This window comes from Megalops cyprinoides, chromosome 15 (assembly GCF_013368585.1).
Source record: "Megalops cyprinoides isolate fMegCyp1 chromosome 15, fMegCyp1.pri, whole genome shotgun sequence".
In the NCBI taxonomy this organism is placed as follows: Eukaryota; Metazoa; Chordata; class Actinopteri; order Elopiformes; family Megalopidae; genus Megalops; species Megalops cyprinoides.
Window position 1 is genome coordinate 28,118,489 of NC_050597.1, and position 21,257 is coordinate 28,139,745.

The 21,257-nt window shown below is 41.0% G+C and overlaps 2 protein-coding genes across 2 annotated transcripts; both read right to left on the reverse strand.

The window, feature by feature from the left end:
- Positions 1 to 201: 201 nt before the first annotated feature.
- On the reverse strand, positions 202 to 5,920 carry LOC118789904. Its single transcript, XM_036546633.1, has 2 exons — positions 5,835 to 5,920; positions 202 to 5,603 (listed from the first exon to the last, which is right to left on the reverse strand). Exon 2 carries the CDS (start codon positions 5,420 to 5,422, stop codon positions 311 to 313), a length of 5,112 nt encoding a protein of 1,703 aa, XP_036402526.1. The 5' UTR covers positions 5,423 to 5,603; positions 5,835 to 5,920; the 3' UTR covers positions 202 to 310.
- On the reverse strand, positions 5,703 to 20,824 carry LOC118790399. Its single transcript, XM_036547301.1, has 5 exons — positions 20,747 to 20,824; positions 20,330 to 20,565; positions 19,274 to 19,307; positions 5,888 to 12,760; positions 5,703 to 5,720 (listed from the first exon to the last, which is right to left on the reverse strand). Exons 4-5 carry the CDS (start codon positions 12,713 to 12,715, stop codon positions 5,703 to 5,705), a joined length of 6,846 nt encoding a protein of 2,281 aa, XP_036403194.1. The 5' UTR covers positions 12,716 to 12,760; positions 19,274 to 19,307; positions 20,330 to 20,565; positions 20,747 to 20,824.
- Positions 20,825 to 21,257: the final 433 nt, after the last annotated feature.

Here is a 21,257-nt window from a genome sequence, read left to right on the forward strand (position 1 = left end):
TTGTCTAATCATTCATCACAAACCTAAGCTATGTTTTAAAAAAGGTAAAACAAATTTACCAAACTTTACATATATACTATAACAGAACTTCACATTCTAAACACATTATGAAAAAAAAAACAAAAACAAATGCAGTTTAAATCATTTTAAAATAACTCTCTTTTTGTTATTCACAGGTCTGATATACAGCCATATTGCCTATTTTGTGTATATACATATATATATATATATACTGTAGTTATATTTCTTTCAGTCTTTCATGTTGTTGTAAAAGCTTGAAAACAAGGCACTTCAGGCAACAGCAATGAAATCACATGCTTTCTACTGCAAAATCCTCCAGTTCACTCATTGGTATAATGTCAAGGTTTCTAGGACTTTCGCTGCCTTTCCCTTTGCCATACGAGGGTTCCTTTGCCTGCTGATCATGTGACACAGGCTCAATGTATGGCTGTGTCTCTCTGTTGCAGTTTTGTCGATAAGCCTCCTGCCTCCAGGGGTCGCCATACTTTTCCTGATCCTCCATGAGAGACGCAGGGGCTGACATCTGGGACGTTGACCTGAGCGGTGGCAAGGAAGAGGTGGGCACTGGCAAAAACCCAGGGTAGAGCATGTAAGGAGGGTTGAGGACCTCCATCGATGACGCGTTTGACAGGTTCCCCTCGGGCGACTGACGCACTGACAGCTGAATGTACTTCCCCGTTTCAGGATCGAAAAACATTTTTGTCTTCACCTGCACGGGCATGTCGACCACAAAGTACTGCCCTGAGTTGGGGTCCTGCAGGAGCTTCCTCTGGGTCATAGGGAAGGACTGCGGGACAACGTTCGTGGCACGGGGGACGTAGCCGGGCTCAATATGGTAGTGGGGCGCTAGTGGCGGGCCGTGCACAGGGCGCTGGGACAGAAAGACGTCAGTGGGGGACGCGGGCATGCTGGCAACAGTGCGAATGGGTTTCTCCTCAGCTTCACTCACGCCCTCAGGATTGGCTTTAGCCTCTGCCTTTTTGATTCTCCTGGTTGTCAGCCTCTTTGCGCGGCGAAGGGCCTTTTCGCTCTTTGGTGGTACAGCTGGCGGTTTGCCAAGAGGCCTTGTGTCATTGAAACTGCAGGCTGAGTCTGGCCTTTCACATGGGTCCTCCAAGTACACAGAACTGGAGACCCTCCCGTCTGTCAGGCCCCCTATGCTTGTTGCAAAACTGTCAATGTCCTCCGACATTGCACTGATGACTGAGTTGGTGTCATCATCGTCCAGGAGTGGATTTCTCCTGTGATAGCCCCTTGGTTCCCTTGCAGTGATAAACTCCGTAGTGGGGATGGCACTGTGCGATCTCATCCGCTGCACTCGGGTTGACGCGATTGCAGGGCTGTGGAGAAGGGGAGCTTCGGTGCATTCTTTCGGGTGGTCACGTTCACCTTCGCCCTTCTCTGAGCCAGTCAAGCTCTCCCTGGAGGAGCCGAGCCTGGAGTCCTCAGGAAACATCTTATGTAGACGTGGTTTCACTGTCTTTGTCACTGGGGACGCCCTGAAGGTGTTGTCCTTCACTTTGAATAAGACTGGCTTCCCCGGAGACGGCGAGGAGGAGTTGGATCGTGGCGTGGGCGTGTGACTCTTGACGTAGTCCGCTGGGCTCTGGGCCCGCCCAGCTTCCTCCACCTCACCACGAGGCAACTCACTTTCCACCTTACTCGGCACCCTCTCCTGCCCTTGAACTGAAGGTACTGGTCTGCCTCTAATTTCTGTCTCATTTTCATGGCTGCCACTGATTGCATAATATTGTAATACTTCTGTCTGCCCCATGTCCTTCTTATTGTCATCTGGCATATTCTTTTGCTCTGCCTTCTTATCCACTGCACTACGCATATTCCTCAAGGATGGATATTCTGAGGAATCTTGTTCCAGATATTGTGGGGTACCTCCTACTGTTAAATAGGATTCCTTTGTGGGCTCATCAGCATGAACTGGTTGCTTTGAGAAACCAGGAGTTCCTCTCCTACCATTGACCTGCAAGGGTAAGGTGGCTGCTGGATGTTGATTGCGGAGTTCACGAGTACTTCTGTCACTGACATTATGATTTTGCCTATCTTTTGTAACCATCTGCATTTTTTCCTTATTTTCTAATGCTTCTGTTCTGGCATTCTCTTTTCCTTCTGTAGCAAGGAATTCGTATCTCACATTCTTTTCTTTGGTGGTGAGCACTGCAGGATTGGCACGGTCATGTCTTGGAACTACTTCCTGTTTGGGGAAGGGTAGCTCTTGTCTTGCAGCTGCCTTCACTTTAGCTTTGTGTTCTCTCATTGCAAGCATCTCCTTCTCTCTTTCCCTCGGCATTGATAAAGCCTTCATTTCACTTTGTTTATTTGTAACTTCCATTTTGTCTTTGCTGTTTCCCTTGGGGGCAAACATTTCTTTGAGTGAGCTGTCTTTTTCATCAGAGGCAAACGCTACATGTTTAACATAGTGACCTTGTTTGCCTGGAACTACTACTTCCTTTCTGCTGAGACCTTTAGCCTGGTCTGTTGTAGCAAATGACTCTGGATTTCTATGTACCTTTTCTTTTACTGAAAGAACCTCTGGTTTAACATGTAATATTCCTTTTATTGTACATACTTCCTGTTTAACATCTCCTTTTGATACAATTACTTCCTGTTTAGCTAAATCTTTTTCTTTTGTTGCACTTGCTACCTGTTTAGAAGGTTCTTTTTCTGCAAATTGTTTGTTTCTGATGCCATCTGTATCTTTTGTTGATAGGCTATGCAATGTAGTGTGATCTTTAGCATGGTGTGCGAAAATCTCATTTTTTATTGGTTCTCTCTCTTTTGTTACCAGTATTTCCTGTTTAGGTTGGGCTTTTTCTTTTGCTGCAATACCTTCTCTTGTAGCATGGTCTGTGATTACATTTTTAGAAAGGTCTTGGTAATTTCTTGCAATCAGTTCCTGTTTAGCAGATTTTGTTGCTTCAGTGGCTACTTGTTTTCTATGGTCTTTTTCATTGATTGAATAAACATTTTCAGTCACGACTTGGTATTTTCTTACAAGGTCCTCAGGTTTAACTTCATCCCTTTCTTTGACTGCATATTCTTTGTTTCTGATATCCTCTCTGCCTATTGTTGTAAGGTTACCCAATTTAGTATCATCTTTTCTTTTACCTGCAAAATTACTACTTCTAATGAGTTCCTTCTCTTTTGGTTCCTTCTCTTCCTGTTTGTCATGATCTTTTGTCTCTATAAATTTCTGTTTATTACCATCCCTCTCTTGAACCACATATTCTTTGTTTTCAGTATCATCTCTGTCTTTTGTTTTGAAGTTTCCCGATGTGAGACCACCATTTCCTTTATCTGCAAAATCGCCCTTTCTTATGAGTTCCTTCTCCTGTGATTCAAGTACTTCCTGTTTAATGCCTCCTTTTGTTACTAGTAATTCCTGTTTAATACTGTTCCTTTCTTTGACTGCACATTCTTTGTTTTTGGTGTTGTCTCTGTCCATTTCTGTAAAGTTATGTAGCATAGTATCTCCTTTCCCTTCACCTGCATTTCCAGGGGCCTCCTTCTCTTGGATTGCCTGTGCATCCTTTCCAACACTGACTCTCTCTGTTGAAATTGTGTCCCTTTTAGCAAATTCCCTGTCCTTTGCTGTGTTCATTTGCATTCTAGCACTTTCATTTTCTTTTCTGGCAACTTCCTTTTTATCATCTTCCACCTCCCTTGAAGTAATTGCTTCTTGTTTGTCACCAAGTTTATGAGTGGTTGCATGAACATCCCTGTCAACATTCCCTCTACCTTGTAGTTCAGGTGAACCTTGTTTAGCCTTATAACTTCTATTATTTGTAGCTATTTCAGCATGGGAGCTCTTGTTCTCTTTCAAAGGAAGCACCTCTGCTCTCACCTTGCCTCTTTCATTGCTGGCTGCTACAAAATTTGTTGAATTTTGTTTCTTAATTGTTGCCAGTGCTTCCCTTTCAACCTGCTGACTTTCACTGACTGCAACAGGTTCTTTTCTAATATTCTGCAACGATGGAAGTGCATCCAGTCTGACTCCACCTTTCTCTTTGTTCACGAATGAATATTTGGTCTGTTGATTTTCATTCATGCCAACCATGGATGTCTCCTGTGTGACATTTCCTTTGTTAACCTGTAAATCCTTTATAGCATCTACTCTATCTCCTGTAACACATGCTTCTTTACCAATGATACTTTCATTGACTGTGACAGTTTCATTCTTGGTATTTCCCTTGTCCCCTTGAAGCATTTCAGGTACAGCACTGCTTTTGTCTTCCTTTGGAACTTCATGTTTAACTTTGGGAATTTCATTGGCTAACATAGCTTCAGTTTCAGTTGGTGGCATTGGTGGATGTTCATGCCGTGTTACAGGTATTGTGTCCATGTTCGCACGCGCATATTTCTCAGCTTTCTCCTTTCTCCGCCTTGAAAGCACATCCAGTTTAACTTGGTGAGTTTCATCAAAAGCAATCATCTCACCCTGAGCATGTTGTTTTTCACTCATTGCAAGTACTTCCTGCTTACAGTGGACATTTTGATCGTCTGAAACAGTTTCTTTGGCAACATGTTCTACTTTCAGTAGTGATTTCAAGTCATCCTTGCCTCCTGCCCTACCCGCCACAGGTAAAGGTTGGTGGTGTTCAAATACAGACTGTAGGTGTTGAGTTTCTTTCTCCTTTGATGGAGGTGCCTCTTTTTTAACCTTATCTCTTTCTTTGTTTGCAATGAGTTGCTGATTTTTAGCATCTCCTTCCTCTTCTGCTACATGTACTTCCTGTCTGGTCAGGTGATTTTCACCAGTTTTGGTCTTAACATGTTCTCTCTCCCCTGATGGAGACATTTTTTGTGTGACACTCATTCCGTCTTTCTTCGCAAGCTCGTGTTGAGCCTGGTGACTTTCTATGACTGCATTAGCCTCTGATTTTGTGGGTGGTGTTGATGGTTGTTCTTCCCTTCTCACATTTATGCTATTTTTGTCTGCATGTGCATAGCTGTCAGGAGGTCCTTGCTTTCTCCTTGCTGTAGCATCTTGTTTGCCATGGTGATTTTCACAGAGAGCAGCTGTTTCCTTTTGAATATCCTCTTTCCCTTTTGACATGAATGCTTCCTGTTGAACAGCGACCATGTCTTTGGTTGCTAGTGCATGTTTAGATTTTTCTTTCTCTTTTATTGGAAGTACTTCCTGTTTACCCTTGTGATTGTCACTGACTGCTACAATCTCTTTCTTAATAGTTTCTTTCTCTCCTGGTTGAGCCACTTCCTGCTTAACATTGTCAGTAATCTTGCATTCAAGTCCATGTTTAAGCTGGTTATTTCCATTGCCTGCAACAGCTTCAGTTTTAGTATGTGCTGTTGGTGACAGTTCCGCCTGCCTCACACTTATTTTCTCTGTGTTTGCAATTTGCTCTTTTTCAGCTGGTTCATTCATTCTCTTTGTTGGAGTTTCCAGTTTAACTTGATGACCTTTAAGGCCAACAATATTATTTTGTGCCAGCTCCTTCTCTGTTGATACAAGTACTTCAGATCCAGCATTAGCTTTTTCTTTGTTTTCATTACTTTTAGACTCTTCTTTCCCTCTTGTTGTATGCACTGCCAGTTCAGCTGTGTGGGTTTCCTTAACTGAAATAGTCTCTTTTTTAGTAAATTCTGTTGACTTTGATACTTCCGGTGTAAGACTGATTCTATCCTTCTTTAGAGTAACATTACCTTTAGCATCTTCTTTCTCTCTTCGTTCAAAAACATCTGGTTTAGCCAGTTTACTTTCCCTAACTGCAGTTGGTTCATTTTTAATATTTTCTTTCTCATTTGATGGATGCACCACTGCCAGTTCAGCTGTGTGGGTTTCCTTAACTGAAATAGTCTCTTTTTTAGTAAATTCTGTTGACTTTGATACTTCCGGTGTAAGACTGATTCTATCCTTCTTTGGAGTAACATTAGCTTTAGCGTCTTCTTTCTCTCTTCGTTCAGAAACATCTGGTTTAGCCAGTTTATTTTCCCTAACTGCAGTTGGTTCATTTTTAATATTTTCTTTCTCATTTGATGGATGCACCACTGCCAGTTCAGCTGTGTGGGTTTCCTTAACTGAAATAGTCTCTTTTTTAGTAAATTCTGTTGACTTTGATACTTCCGGTGTAAGACTGATTCTATCCTTCTTTGGAGTAACATTACCTTTAGCGTCTTCTTTCTCTCTTCGTTCAGAAACATCTGGTTTAGCCAGTTTATTTTCCCTAACTGCAGTTGGTTCATTTTTAATATTTTCTTTCTCATTTGATGGATGCACCACTGCCAGTTCATCTGTGTGGGTTTCCTTAACTGAAATAGTCTCTTTTTTAGTAAATTCTGTTGACTTTGATACTTCCGGTGTAAGACTGATTCTATCCTTCTTTGGAGTAACATTACCTTTAGCGTCTTCTTTCTCTCTTCGTTCAGAAACATCTGGTTTAGCCAGTTTATTTTCCCTAACTGAAGTTGGTTCATTTTTAATATTTTCTTTCTCATTTGATGGATGCACCACTGCCAGTTCAGCTGTGTGGGTTTCCTTAACTGAAATAGTCTCTTTTTTAGTAAATTCTGTTGACTTTGATACTTCCGGTGTAAGACTGATTCTATCCTTCTTTGGAGTAACATTACCTTTAGCGTCTTCTTTCTCTCTTCGTTCAGAAACATCTGGTTTAGCCAGTTTATTTTCCCTAACTGAAGTTGGTTCATTTTTAATATTTTCTTTCTCATTTGATGGATGCACCACATTTATGACATTACTGCTAGATGTTTTTGGAAGTGCAGGATCAAGCTGGCGAATTTTGTCGACCACGGCAGCTTCAGTTTTAGTTTGTAGTGGAAATTCTTGATGTCTTGCACTAGTTGCCTCATTGCTTCTAAGAGCATCATTTTCAACATATTCTGGTCTTCCTTTTGAGGGAAAGTCTGTTTTAGCCATTTGACTTTCATCAACAGCAGGCGTTTCCTTTTTAATACATTCTTTCTCTCTTGATGGAGGTATTTTATGTATAACATTTCCACTGTCCTTGTTTGTTGGAAGTTTGTTTTTAGCTTCTTGAGTTTTGTTCACTACGCTAGCTTCAGTTGTAGTTTGTGATAGAAGTTCCTCTTGTCTAATTTTCACTATGCTTCCTACTGTGTCTTCTGTAGCAGTTTTGTTTTTACTAACTGCAAGAGAACCTGGTGTGTCCTGTTGGTTTTTGTGTAATGCTGTTGTTTCATGTTTCATAGACTGTTCCTTATCTCTTGCTGCAGCTACTTTGTCTTTAACCAGATGGTTTTCATTCTTTGTAACAGTTTTATTTTGAATATCTTCAACTGACTGAGGTATTTCCTGTCTAACATTGACTGTTGTCTTGCTTGGAAGTACATTATTATTAGCATTATTTTTCTTCTCACTTTTCACAAGTGCACCTTGTTCATACTGACAGGTTTGTTGATCCGCAATAGCATTGTTGGTGTGTTCTACTGACTGAGGTAGTTCTTGTATAAGACTTATTCTGTCTTTGTGTGCAAGTAGATCATTTTTAACATCTTCTGTCTCACCTGTTGCAACATCTGATTTAGCCAGGTGATTTTTATCGATTGCAGCTGACTCATTTTTAACATTTTCCCTTTCTTGTGATGGAGGTGGTTCATGTATAACATTTCCAATGTCCTTGTTTGGAAGTTCATGTTTTGTTTTGTGGGTTACATTCACTGCACTAGCTTCAGTTTTAGTCCGTGATGGAGGTTCCTGTTGTCTAACACCTATTCCCTCCCCGCCCCCAAGTGCATCATTTTCAGCATGCTCATGCTTTCTAATTGCTAATGGATCTAACGTGGCCTGGCGTTCTTCATGTAATGTGATCGTTCCATTTTTGGAACAGTCTTTTTCTCTTGCTACAGCTGTGCTTTCTTTGACCAAGTATTTTTCATTGTTTGTAACAGTTTTGTTTTTCATTTGCTCTACAGACTGATGTCCTTCCTGTCTAACATTGCCAGGTGGTATGCTTACAAGTACATCAGTGTCAACATTTTCTTTTTCTCTGGATGCAAGTATACCTTGTGTATGTTTTGAATTTTCAGGATCTGCAAGAGCTTTATTTTTAATGTGTTCTACTAATGGAGGTACTTCCTGGCTAACACTGACTCCTTCTTTGTTCACAGGTACATCATGGCTGGCAATTGCTTTTTCTTCTGTTACAAGCATTTCCTGTTTAGCCTGGCGATTTTCACAGACTTCAGTATGGTCACTTTTAATACGTTCTACTGATGAGAAGGCTGCCTGGCTAATATTCTCTCTCTCTTTGTTCAAAAGTACATGCTTATCCTGGTGATTTTCATCAATTACAGCAGTTCTGCTCTGAGTTTCTTTCTCTCTCGGTGGAAGTGCTTCCTTTTTAACCTTATCTTCTTCTTTCTTTTCCTCATTTTTAGAATCTTCTGGTTTAGCCATCTGGTTTTCACTGGCTGCAGTAGCTACAGTTTTGTTATTTTCATGAGTGGCATTCCCTCTATCCTTGTTTGCAAGTTCATGTTTGGCCTGCTGAGTTCTGTTGCCTGTAATAGCTTCAATCTTAGCACGTGCTATCGACTGCACTTCTTCCTGTTTCAAATTGATTCTCTCTGTTTTTGTAATTATATAATTTCTGGCGTACTCTTTTTCTTGCACTGCACTCATACTCTGTTTAGCCTTTTGATTTTCTTTGTCTTCAGCTCCATTTTTAGTACTTTCTACTAATGGAGGAGCTTCCTCTACAGCACAGACTTTTTCTTGATTTACAAATGCTTCATTTTTACTTTGCACCTTCCCTGTAATTTCAACAGATTTCTCTTTAGCCTGATTGCCTGTATTTGTATCCTTTCCAATATGTTCTGCAGATGGAGGTTCATTCTGTCTGCTGTTATCTCCCTCTTTGTTTCCAAGCACATTGCTTTTTGGAGGTTCTTTCTGTCTTGTAGCAAGTGCTTCCCATTTAGCATGACCCTTTTCTTTAATTGCAAATATCTCTTTTTCAGCATGTGCTTTCAGTTTTGATGTCAATATTTCCTGCCTACTATAGCCTCTTTCTTTAGACGGAAAAGTGTCGTGTCTAGCCCGATCTTTTTCCTTGCATGTCAGTGCCTCATTCTGAGCATATTTACTCTGTTTCTGTGCCTGTTCGTCTGTATCAGCCCTGATGCGTTCCACAATTGGAGACTTTTCAATATTTGAATGCCTGTCATCTCTTGTAATCTGTGCAACACTCTCACTCTTAACAGTTTTCTCCTGTGTTGCATGGATTGCTTGTTTATTAGTCTGTTCGGGTACTATACTGGAAGCCATAATATTTGTTTCAGTTCTTTCCCTCTTTGATTCTATGGTTTCCATATGTGCAGACACATCACATATTTTATGTGTGTTCCCTCCCATTAAGTCTGAACCTTGTTTAGTCAGCTCATGCCCTTTCAATACAACCATTTCATTTTGAGGAGGTTTGACCTCTCCTGTTGCAGTTATTCTCTGGTTTTCCAGTTCACGGTCTTTTCTAGCAAATTCCTCAATGGGAGCATATCTGACCTCTCGGGCTGACTGTAGGCTACTTTTAACCTGGTCAGGTGCTTCAGTGGCCAATGCTTCATTATTAACAAATCTGTTCCTGCGTGGCACTTGCACCTGCTTAGCTGGATCATGATCTGTGACAGAAAGTACCTCGCTCCTTGAAGGGAGGCTATCTGTTGTTGCATGTCGGCTGACATTCTGTTTAGTTAGTTCATTTGGCTTATACCCAGATGTGAAATTTGTACCAAGCCTGTTACTTGTCCTCAGTAGCATACCTTGCCTAGCCTGCTCATATTCTTTAAATGTGAATTCTTCATTTTTAGGAGTTTTATTCTCCCTTGTCACTGGTACTTCCTGTTTTACTTGGCCTTGTTCTTTTTTAGCATATGCTTCAATTGGAGCATATTTCAGGTCTCTGCCTGAATACGTGCCCTGACTAGTCAGGTCTTTATTTCCAAATACTTCATTTTTAACATATTTGCGTTCATTGTTTGCAAATGATTCCTGTTTACCTTGGTTATTTTCTTGAACAGAATATAATTTGTTGTTACTATGTACATACTGTTTTCTGCCGTGTATTTCTGTTCTAGCCAGATCATTGTCTTTAATTGCATGCCCTTCATTTGGAAAATGCTTATTTTGTGTTCTTACAAGTGCTTCATATTTAACCTGATCATTTACTTGATTTTCAGATAATTCCTTTCTTGTATAGTCTTTACTTGAAATGACCTCATTTTGAGTTTTATCTTTTTGTTTCATTGTGAACAAACCGTATCTAACCGTATTTTCTCTTTCTGCACTTGCAAACGAGTCACTTTTTGTGTTATATTTTTCATTTATTGCAAACACATGTTGTCTAACTGCATCTCCTCTTTGAGCTGCTAGTTGATATCTGTCTTTTTCCAGTAAGGCAGCTATCTCTCCTTTCATGGGAGCTTTTTCTGTGCTGACACCTTTTTCATTTGAAATAAACATTTCATTAGTGTTGGTTTTATGTCTGTGAACTTCAGCTTCCTGTGGATAACTGTATTTATGTTGAGCTCTCAAATTTTCTAAGTATTCCATTTCATTGGCTGAAGGTGCCGCTCTGAAGTCTTTGCTGACATTGTCCTTTTCTTTTCTCACAAAGGACTGAGGATGCATTTGGACTGCTGGCAAAACGTTTCTGCTGTCCTGCTCCTTGGGACTTGCTGTCTCGTATGGCTTCCAAGAGGAGTAATCTGGTTTCTTTCTTAATGGGATTTCATTCAATTTTGAGGCCATGAAGGATGAACCACTATATTGGCCAGTTTGGCTCTCAGCAAGCTGGTCTTTGACCTGCGCACTCTCCTGCATTGTAGTACTGAAGCTCCTGTAATTAGCAGCTTCTTTTACAGTCTGAGGCGAGGTTAACATGAAGTAATCATCTGAAGGGCAGCCATCAGAACGTTTCATGTAATTACCCATTTGCGTCTTGGTGTGTTGCAGAGCAGGGCTATGGACAGACTGGATGTCTGTGCGCACTGATGCACTAACTCCAGACACGGGTGTCTCTGAGGTCCCTGGGATAAGTGAGTCCAGCTGCGAGGGCTGTTTGCTGTGATCTGCCACTTCCAGGGTTTTAAACACGGCTGGGCTGTAGGTGCTCTTCACTCTTTTCCTGTTGTCTTTGAGGTTGAACAGTAAACTCGAAGCCATGGATTTATACTTGTCGCGCAGTTTGACCTCAGCGGGCGACTTTTGCTCGATTTCGTAAATCAAACTTGCTGGACTGTCGCGGATTGCGGGAGAGTGTGCGTACTGCAGTATTTCAGATGTTTCCGTTTCCTGCCTGGCATGGATCACGGGTGTCAGGAGCTGGGAGATGCTGAAAGGCGTTGAGCTGTTTGATGCTTGCCCGTCTGCCACTGTGTACACCCTGTGGTGGATTGCGGACGCCCTGCCTGAAGAAAACAGACTGTCCTCTTTCCGTCTGGTTTTTTCACTGCCTGGCGATGCTGTGCAGGGACGGTTGGCGGGAAACTTGTTTTTTACCGGTTGCCGGTTCCGTCTCCAAGGTGGACAGTTGGCCGCCATCTCTGATTCACACCGCTTTTCAATGGCCAGGGCTTTCTGTCGAACCGAGACGGGCGGCTCAGCTGGGAATATGCTGTCAGCTTGTTTCCGATGAGATTTTTTCTCCTCAGACTGGGCTATTTGAGTTCTGTGGGCTGCTGTTAACTCTTTGTAAAGGGGAGAGTCGTACCACCTGGGGAATTGATTCGAGGACAAAACATCTGGCACCACCTCCCTTTCGAATGGCAACCTGTTGTAATCCTTCCATGTCTGGAATGGACTGAATTCGCTATGGAGAAAAAAGTTCCTTTGAATCGGTTTCTTAAACTTGCTATATTTGCTTTTTGAGGAGTATGTGTAAGAAGCAGACGGGTCCAGGCTTGCTGCTACTTCGGAAGAATGAAAATGGTTTCTGATTTGGGAGAAAGGGCCGGTCTTAAAGTTCTGCTGATAGGGTGAGGAGAATTCTGATAATTCCCTCTGGATACTCAGAAGGGCAGATTTGTCCCAGGACTCGTTCTCATCCTGGTACATATAATCCTTCGTCAGCATACCTTGTCCAAACAGGGGGTTGTCAGCAGCAAAGCCTCCATCTCCCTCATACTCTGCTGCGTTGAATGCCTTGATGAGGGAGGACACTTTTGACGTACTCCTTTTCTGCTGCCACGTGGTTTCAACAGCGCCGTTGCTAAGGTGAGTCGCGTACTCACTGATCAGGGCATGCTCCTGGTATGCGGTGTCCGTGATCGACTGCTGGAATGTTGCCGTTCCCGCCACCTCCCCGTACTGCTCGAGGCTGAGGGGGAACGCTTCCTGGGCGGCCCTTTTGAGGACATCCTCGCTTTGCGGGTCCTCGGGGAAAGCCTTGTGGCGCTCGACGGGAGACGAGGAAAACTCGGAGTCGTTGTAGATGGCCTCCTCGCCGATGCACAGGCTCCGGAAGGCGCGGTCCGTGAGGAGGCTGACCTCCCTGTCCGTCTCGTCCATGAAGCTCCCGACACTGGATGTGTCGCTGAAGCCGTCGGTGTACCTGTGGTGCCCCTGCATGCTGCCTCTGTGGCTCGAGTGCCGCTTGTCGTGGGAGCTCATCTCAAAGCGCTTGCATTCGCGGGGCCAGTTGTCTCCGGTCAGTCTCCCTGGTGTCCTACCTATGCCGTCCTGCATTTAACCAGCTCACCCTGGAAAAGGTGATACAATCTCTTTCCCTCCCTGCAATTGAAGCAAAGAACACTGTCATGAATATCTGTGAGTCAAAAAGATCTAGGCAAACTTGAACACATCATAATACGGATCAATACACCCTGAATTCAAGTTGCAGTTATGATCAAAACTGTATGTGCAAATATGTGCAAATTACTGTCAATTTGACTGTCTTTTTAAGTCTTTTTAAAATGTCCCCCATTAAATATACTAGTATTATACAACTCTATTCTGTCATCCAATAAATTTTAATTTAATACTGCACCCTGAAAAACAGTATTACCGCAAAGTGCAGTACAATGAAAAAACATTGCTTTAATCCAATTTCAACATTTAATATATATTTTCAACAATGTCACCATTTATTCAAAGGTGAGAAGATACCTAGACAGAATCAAAATAAAATTAAGGGAATAAAAAATAGTGCACACAGGATGATAACAAAATAACTGAAGTAACAATACCCGGATAAGACTAAGATTACAAGGTGGTTGAAAAATATTAATCCTTGATGAAACCAACAATAGGATGATACCAGGAGTAGTGGCAGCAAATGATAACATCTGCAAATCAAACTGAACAAAATGGCAGCAGTATGATAAAGTAACATCAACAAATGGAGTCACCTTTCTAAACATGGCATTGAACTAAGAGGGAGGATGAGGTAACTTCAGATTAGCCTCCAGCAGTTTCCCACTGTTGATAGATCCACTCTGCAGGAGTGCAGGTAGGAACGAAAAGCCTTTTGAGGATGAAACCTCTGGTTTCCCTAGTGAGCAAGCTTATCCAGCCAGCCTTGCATGCATCTAGTGAGGAGAGTGCTGTCCCTTTTGTAATTAGAAACGCCTCCTGTGACCTGGATGGGCAGGTGAAACAGCTACTGCGCCCTGATTGGGTAGCTGAAACAGCTACAAATTTTGACCACTCTGCTTTTCTGCACATGTGATAGTCTGAATGAGTGGGTCATCACCGGGTGCACTATTATGCCAAACACACGGCAGGTCAGTGAGGCTAGCCAAAGACAACAGTGGTGAGAAAAAACTGATCTCTCTCCTGTTTGGGTGGGTGGGGGCAGGGGGGTGGCAGGGTGCTTGCCAGGGATGGAGCAGACTGGAGACTGGGTGTGGAGGGTGCCCTTCCCTTTCAAAACAGTAACTGATCCAGGTTTCAGATCCCAGTAGTGCCTGAGCCAGATTAGTCTGAGGAACTGGGAGGAGATGACTTTTGGACACGGAATCCCAGACAGAATGGAAATCCCAACACAGAATGGACTCGACTGAGTACTGATTTCAGACTAGGCAGATCAACTTGATTGGTCTCTTGTCATGTTAGGACTTACAAAAACTCACTATGACTCAAGTTGTTCCCCTATTTTGAACTTTTTAAAGAGGTCAAAAAAGAGCAACTAGGTAAATACAGTCACTAATAACTATATCAGCAAATTCGTAAATAGGGTACAATATCTTTAAAACAGGCTATTGGAACACCCACTGTAACCTCTTTGAACTGTCATTAGGCTGAGCAGGCACATCTGCATTTATGAGAAAAATAATGGCTGTGAGTCAGAAAGTAATAAAGTAATGATATGAAACAAGTAAAGGCTGAATAGCACAGAAAAGTTAATTGTGAGGAACATGCAATAGTTAATTGTATTTATCATTTTTACTGGGTGACATGGGGTAAATGGTCTATATCCAATATTGAGTAGAGCATGCCTGATCAAAGACCTGCATTGGCATATTTATTTTCATGTGCTCATGCATTCCTGCGTTTGTTCATTACTGGGTTCCCTGGGGTAGGCTGCAATGAGACCCATGCACAGTGTGGGGTTTTAAATAAAGTGTTAGTGAAATGGCATTGTGGACCTTTCCCACTTAATAGCTTTGACCTTCATGAGCACACAGCGAACTCCGCTGTCCTGTGGCCATGCACAGTACATACAGTACCGCGTAGCACACGTGAGCTATATTTAGATGCGGAGGATGCTTCTTTTCCCTGCCCTCGGGATCAGATGTAAACCTCCTCCAGGAATGCTGAAATGCTGAAATGACGCTCCAGGCAGAAGTCACAAGTGAGTGCTGATCTAGGGCCAGTGTTGCTATCTAGCTTATAATGGTTAAAGGTGGAATTGTAGCTGGGCAATCTGGTTCAAGATCAGCACTTATAGGCAGATATGACTCAAGCCAGAATGACTGACACTGGAAGATCCCACTTATATGTTACGCATGAGACTCAGCCCTCATTACTGGTGTCTAACCTGCATCCTGGAAATTTTCAGTAGTTGCATTTATAGTGCAACCCCCTCAGAATAATATGATACTAGGTGCAGTATGATTTTAACAGTGTCTCATTATTTTCCAATGGCACCAGCACACAGGGGAACAAAAAACAAAGTACAATGTACAAAGTACTAAACTTAAACTTAACATTGCTTATTCATGTCTTTTATGGAAAATAAGGGAGAGAAATTTAAATGCATTGTGCATATTTTATTGCCATACTGTATAGCTATTATAGTACTAAATGGCAATATATTGCTTAAGTCCAACATTACCAATAATGATGCAGTGTGCTTGTTGATTGTCAACATCACATATAAAAATATATCAACATACCTTAAGAATGAGTAAACTGCTGCATAGTTTTCAGAAAATGACATTAACTTTTCTCAATCTAGCAAGCTAGATGATCAAATTATCAACAGCAGGATAAATTACTCAATCCGTCATATATTACTCAGTCAGCATATGCTACTTTAATGCTAATGAATTCTGACTATTAAGACAACTAGTCAATTAGAAAAAGACCACCATCCTTTTTGGCTGTGCAAGTTGCAACTGAAAAGGCAGTAGATACAAAGAAAAAAGCTAGCAAATGACTAGCCAAATACTTCTACATTTTCTACTTGTTTAAAAATTGAATCAAAACAATTGGCTAGGCAAGAAATTGCACATTCAACACTCTTAAATTCTCTTGGGGCGTTAGGACGTTGAAGCTCTAAGAACTAAATGTGAACTACATGTATTTCTTTGAAGCTGTTTCTTAGACCACAAATCCAGGACCACCAACATAACCAGTGATGCTGCTGACAGAACAGCAGTAACCTAAGCAAGTTATAATTTTAGCATATAACAGCACATTGTTAGCTGGTGGTAATTTAGACATCTGACCCTGCCTGTATTGTATTGGTAAGTTTCAAAAATTAAAGTGAAAACCAGCTGTGTTGGACCCTATTCTTGCATTGTATTCTTGCACTGTTAATTGTTTGCACATTTAAAAAATTAAAATGGACAAGAAGCATTGCAGTGGAGAAAACTGAGAAAGTGTTAAGCCTATAAGCAGGGATCTTGCCCTCTTGACCTTTGTGACCTCTGAGCCTGTGACCTCCTCCCCCTCCACTGCCAGTTTTGGATACGACGGTTGTGGCTAAGGCAGTAACATTCACAGTGCTAGCTCTGAGTGAAATGTGAGAGTTAATGCATCTGAGTCAATGTGTATTGAGCATACATTTATTATAGGCATGTGTTTGTCCCATTTAATGAGTGGTTGCTGTTATTTCATCAGTAATCAATATTTTGCTAATTCGGCCCTTTTCTGAAGTGCTTGAGTGCATCCCTTTACAGAATATGCTATTATATTTATGTCTCTGATAACAAAGTGACCTTATGGAAACACATCTATTTTGTTAACTGAGGTATAACTGTCCTTCTTTGGTGTCTGTTCTTTTCTAAAATTGCAATCTTTCATAATGAAGTCGCATATAGGTATAATTAATTAAGATAATTATATTGACTCAAAGCTTGCTGCCTGAATGTTTATTAACCATGAGGTGTGAGGTGTGAGGTAAGGAATACTTGAAAACACAGAACTGTCGGAGAAAAGAAATGATATCTGGGATATGATTAACAAGTCTGAATGCATTTTTCTTCCAGATAATTTTTGTGATGTTTAAGGCAACACAGATAATTATTACGATACTTGGTTTCAGGAGCATAGTCCAAATTAAGAAGCTAAGAAGCTAAAACTTCTACCTCTGCTTAGTGAATTTGCCGACAATACAAAACACCTCATATATGATCTGATATTAAATTCATAATTTATTTCTAATTTATACATCTGAACTGATTATCAAACCTTATTCCTTTAACTGTAAAACTAACATGTGATCTTACATCATGTAACATGTCTGTGACTCAATGCAATATTTCCTGGAAGAGTCTTTTTGTACAATCATCACAATTCATGCCACTCATCTTCGTCACAAAACTCCACTTATGTAGAGAGGTAGATCACTTTGTAGTCCATGACAGGACTTCATGCCAGGATAATTATGCCTGAGTCTACTGCAGGATATCACTATCCTAGGCCAGGCTGAGAAGATACTGATTCATGCATGTGCCTTCAGAGTGCTAATAAATTCACAAGTATTACAAATCCTGAGCAAATTCTGAAATACAGACCTACTGTAAAAGCTTTTGGATCCTTACATTCCAGTCATATAGCAGACACATTTATCCAGAGTAATTTACATAGGTTACTATTTTTCCCATTAATAAGGCTGGATATTTACTGAGGCAATTGTGGGTTAAATACCTTGCCCAAGGGTACAGCAGCAGTGCCCCAGCAGGGAATCAAACCAGCAACCTTTTCAGCTATGTGCCCTGTTTCTTTTCACTATGCCACACTGCTGCCACTGCATCACTGCTACTGATTAATATTACATGCATTTAAGATTATTATTTTAAAGATTATTACAATTAAAATCCTTTTTCCACCTAGTGCATGGATTTTTCCTACATGCAAATCTTACATCCACTCCAGACTTTTTACAGACTGTATGTTGCTGTTGCCATTAATTGCAAAATTGTGCTTTTAATCCTTGATATTATCTGTATCATTCTCCTGAACTGTTTACATATACCAGAAAGTGTATGTTTAGGTACTAAATAATAACAGTTTAATTTTAACAATGTGCCACTAATGTAAACAGATTCCTCCCATTTACACACATTTATACCACAGTGAAATGTGAACAAGAGAACAAGGAGCAAATCCAGAAATCAAAGTCTAATTTTGCTGCAGGCACTTCCGCTCAGTGTTGCAAAGATTTTGGGGTGTATGCATCAAGCCATTTGGATTTACATACAGAGACACTGAGTCACAGGTGCACCCCGCCAGCACCGCCCCCACCCCCTGGCCCTACTGGTCCTGATGATCTCGGCCTGCCATCATGCATCCTCATTTGAAACCTGACTTGACAGTGTAGGCCTGCAGGGTGGCATCTCACAATCCAGCATATCAAGCACATGGCACAGACAGAAATCAGCTGGCGTTCTGTCATTGTGTGAGCAAAGTGGGTGGGACTGTCACTGAAAATAAAGCTCAGGATAAAATGAAATGGAAACCAGCTAATAAAAGTTACGCAAACAATTAACAGCAAGTTTACTACATAATAAGAACACTAATGACAGCAGGTTTGGCACAGTTAATTAGAACTCCTCCTGTCTGGATTTAATCATGGTGCTGCTTTGTATAACAGCAAGTGTTCACGTCTGATGCATCACTGATTAACCCAATAGAGTAAACCAGAAAGAGCAACCCAGGGACATACAACAATGTATTTACTGTATCCAAATGGCATGGAAAAACTGAAAATGTCCCTCAAGTTAATCCTAGACCCTTGGGAGGATTTCAAATTCAATTTTTAAACAATAAACACTGAACATTTTGTTGAGGCCATCTTCTAATATTACACCATTCATAAATATATTAAAATGACATGAATTGAGAAAAACAGAGCCAATTAAGAGCTCAACAAGATGGTGTGAGTTGTTAGTACTGTAAACAAACACATGGCAATCACTCAGCTTGTCAGATTTCACACATTTGCATATTTGTCAGAAATAAACAATAAAGAAAATGTGCAATGAAATGATTGCATATTTTGCTGGTTTGCATCAAATCCATGTATAAGGAGATACACATATGATAGAATATGAACTCTATTATCTACATTAAAAACTCCTTTTGCTCAGCATATTTAGTGGCACCCCATAAATGTTCAAGTACCTTTACTCAACATTCAGACATTAAAAATTTCACTGCTGTCAACAGTATGCTACACAATGACTGACCTACATGAACATTTGTTCAGTAGCTGTAAATAAATTTGAGGTGTCTATTCAAACCAACCTTGTATCATCCTTAATTTTTACCAAAAATTAATGTGTTCTTTTGTCCACTGCTGGAATTATGTGTAAGGAAAAAACATCCATTAGAGATTTCTTATTCAAAGGACAGAACACACGAAGGCCTAGGCCTAAATATGTATTACCAAATTATTATTATTTAGCCCCCTTAATGTTGTACAGCTGTAAACATCTACAGCATGACACCTGAAAACACTAACAGCAGGACCTGAAAGGTGTTCCCACTGCAAAGGAGCCTCAGCAAAAAATGCTTTCCTTGGTGAAAGTAATAACAATGTCTTACTGTGGATAAAGAGACCTGCAGTGCTGATACCTTATCATGCTCTTGACCCTCGAAGTATAACTGGCTGAAAAACAACATGGCAAAGTGTTATTTTATGTGGATCTGTTAACCTCCAGGATACAAGTAAAACACAGCATCACATGAAGATAATTTTACTGCAGCTGCCAGGCAGTCTTTATGCAGGCCCAGAATAACTCCTAAGGCCATTTTTATCTTTCAGCCAGGGGGACTTCACACTAGCTTAGGAGACACCAGCACTCCTAAAGGACTACTCCACCAGTACTCTTAACCTGCTCCCAAAACCACAGTGCAAATGCCGTTCACAACACAGAAAGACATATATAAAAAGCCAGTAGGAAAACTGAGTCTGCATCAGTTTGAAATATTCGTGAAGTAATGTCTATACAAACTAACGTTGCCTTACATCTAACGAATAATCCCCCTGCAGAAGAACTGTAGCCTTGCAGACCATGTTCACTTAAAACAAGCATTTGAAATTTTAAAGCTTGTGTTTGGCAGTTCAAGAGGACATTTACAGTGACCGTTATTAAGCAATATACAGTGTGCTTCACCTTCAACATTTGACATTTGTTCAACATTACAGAAAAAATCCAGTGCTTATAATTTGATACCACTTGTACTCTGAATGAATTCTTTGCGTCTGCTTGTGTGACAGGTTTATTTTTATCCAACTACCTATTTCTCCCGTGAAGCTGGCACCTTCAGGGCAACCCTTCTAAAGCGAGCGATATATTAATTATTGAATTAAAACAACGCCAAATATACATTTTCGGAGAGCATAGTCAAATGACGTAACTATATTATTTACATGAAAAAAGCCATTTCCACCTGCCAAATTAAATAAAACACTGCAATCATTTCAATGTCAGACACAACCTGAACTTGTAATTAACATTTACACTGTTGGCTGGTGTAACTTCGTGTCTCTGTGTTTCATGATTGTGCTGTGCTTGCAGACACTCCAAAAGCATTGCACATTTTCTTTTCAAACGTGATCAAACAAAAAAAGTCAATACGAGATGCCAGCGCTGCATTATTTCCAAGTAGTGCACAATGTCGCCTTACCTTTCGCTCCTGTATTCCATTTTGAGACGTTCTGTCAAGTCTCATAGTAAACGGATTTACCAAGATATTCCGAGAATGTCATTTGAGACAGACAGCTGAGGAAAAGACACGGTTTTCTGTTACTTTGAAGAGCTCTCTGGGGGCGATCAACAGTTTTGTATTTCTTGTCAGTGGACATAAATGGCAAAGCGCACCGGGCCCTCCAAATCCAGGTGAAACGAAGCAGGCAAGGAAATCTGGAGAAAGCAAAAACGTTCTGAAACAGAGGTAACCAAACACAGTTGTAACATGGGAAGAAGACAGCTAGTTAGCTAGCCAGCTAGCTAGCAAGCACATTGGAATAACCATCTGGTGTCGAGTGACAGGCAGATGAAATAAACAGACTCGTCAGCTATTTTTATATTTGGAAAGTCGGACCTCACGGTAGGAGTCTACCGTTATGCACCTTCAAAGTCTACAGTATAATGTCAGTTCAAACCGAACGACTGTTTGAATAGAATACACGTTTCTTACTGTGGAGGGGCTGCATTGGCTAACCGGTGGCGAAGACCGAAGACATGAGTCATGTGTGTTTTTGCGTACATGTGCTCAAGAATAGAAATAGCGCAACGCATCACCCACAGGTGTCAGCCTTGTTTTGGTGCTAACATGAACTACAAATGTGGTAATAAATGGGCTTTGAATAGTCAGAATAGTCCTTTAATGTTACAATGCAAGTATGCAAACGAGACCAGAGTTTTCATAAATGGATCTTCCTTCTGCACAATGGATTCAGTGCTTACTGCTGATTACCTCACACACTCAGTTGTCCCTGAAATAAATAATGTGTGTAACAATATTAAAATGCAATGCTTAAATACATTTAATGATCAAAGATAAGTAAAGTAAAGGTCTATGTAATCTGTTCTGCCTACACTGTTACATGTCA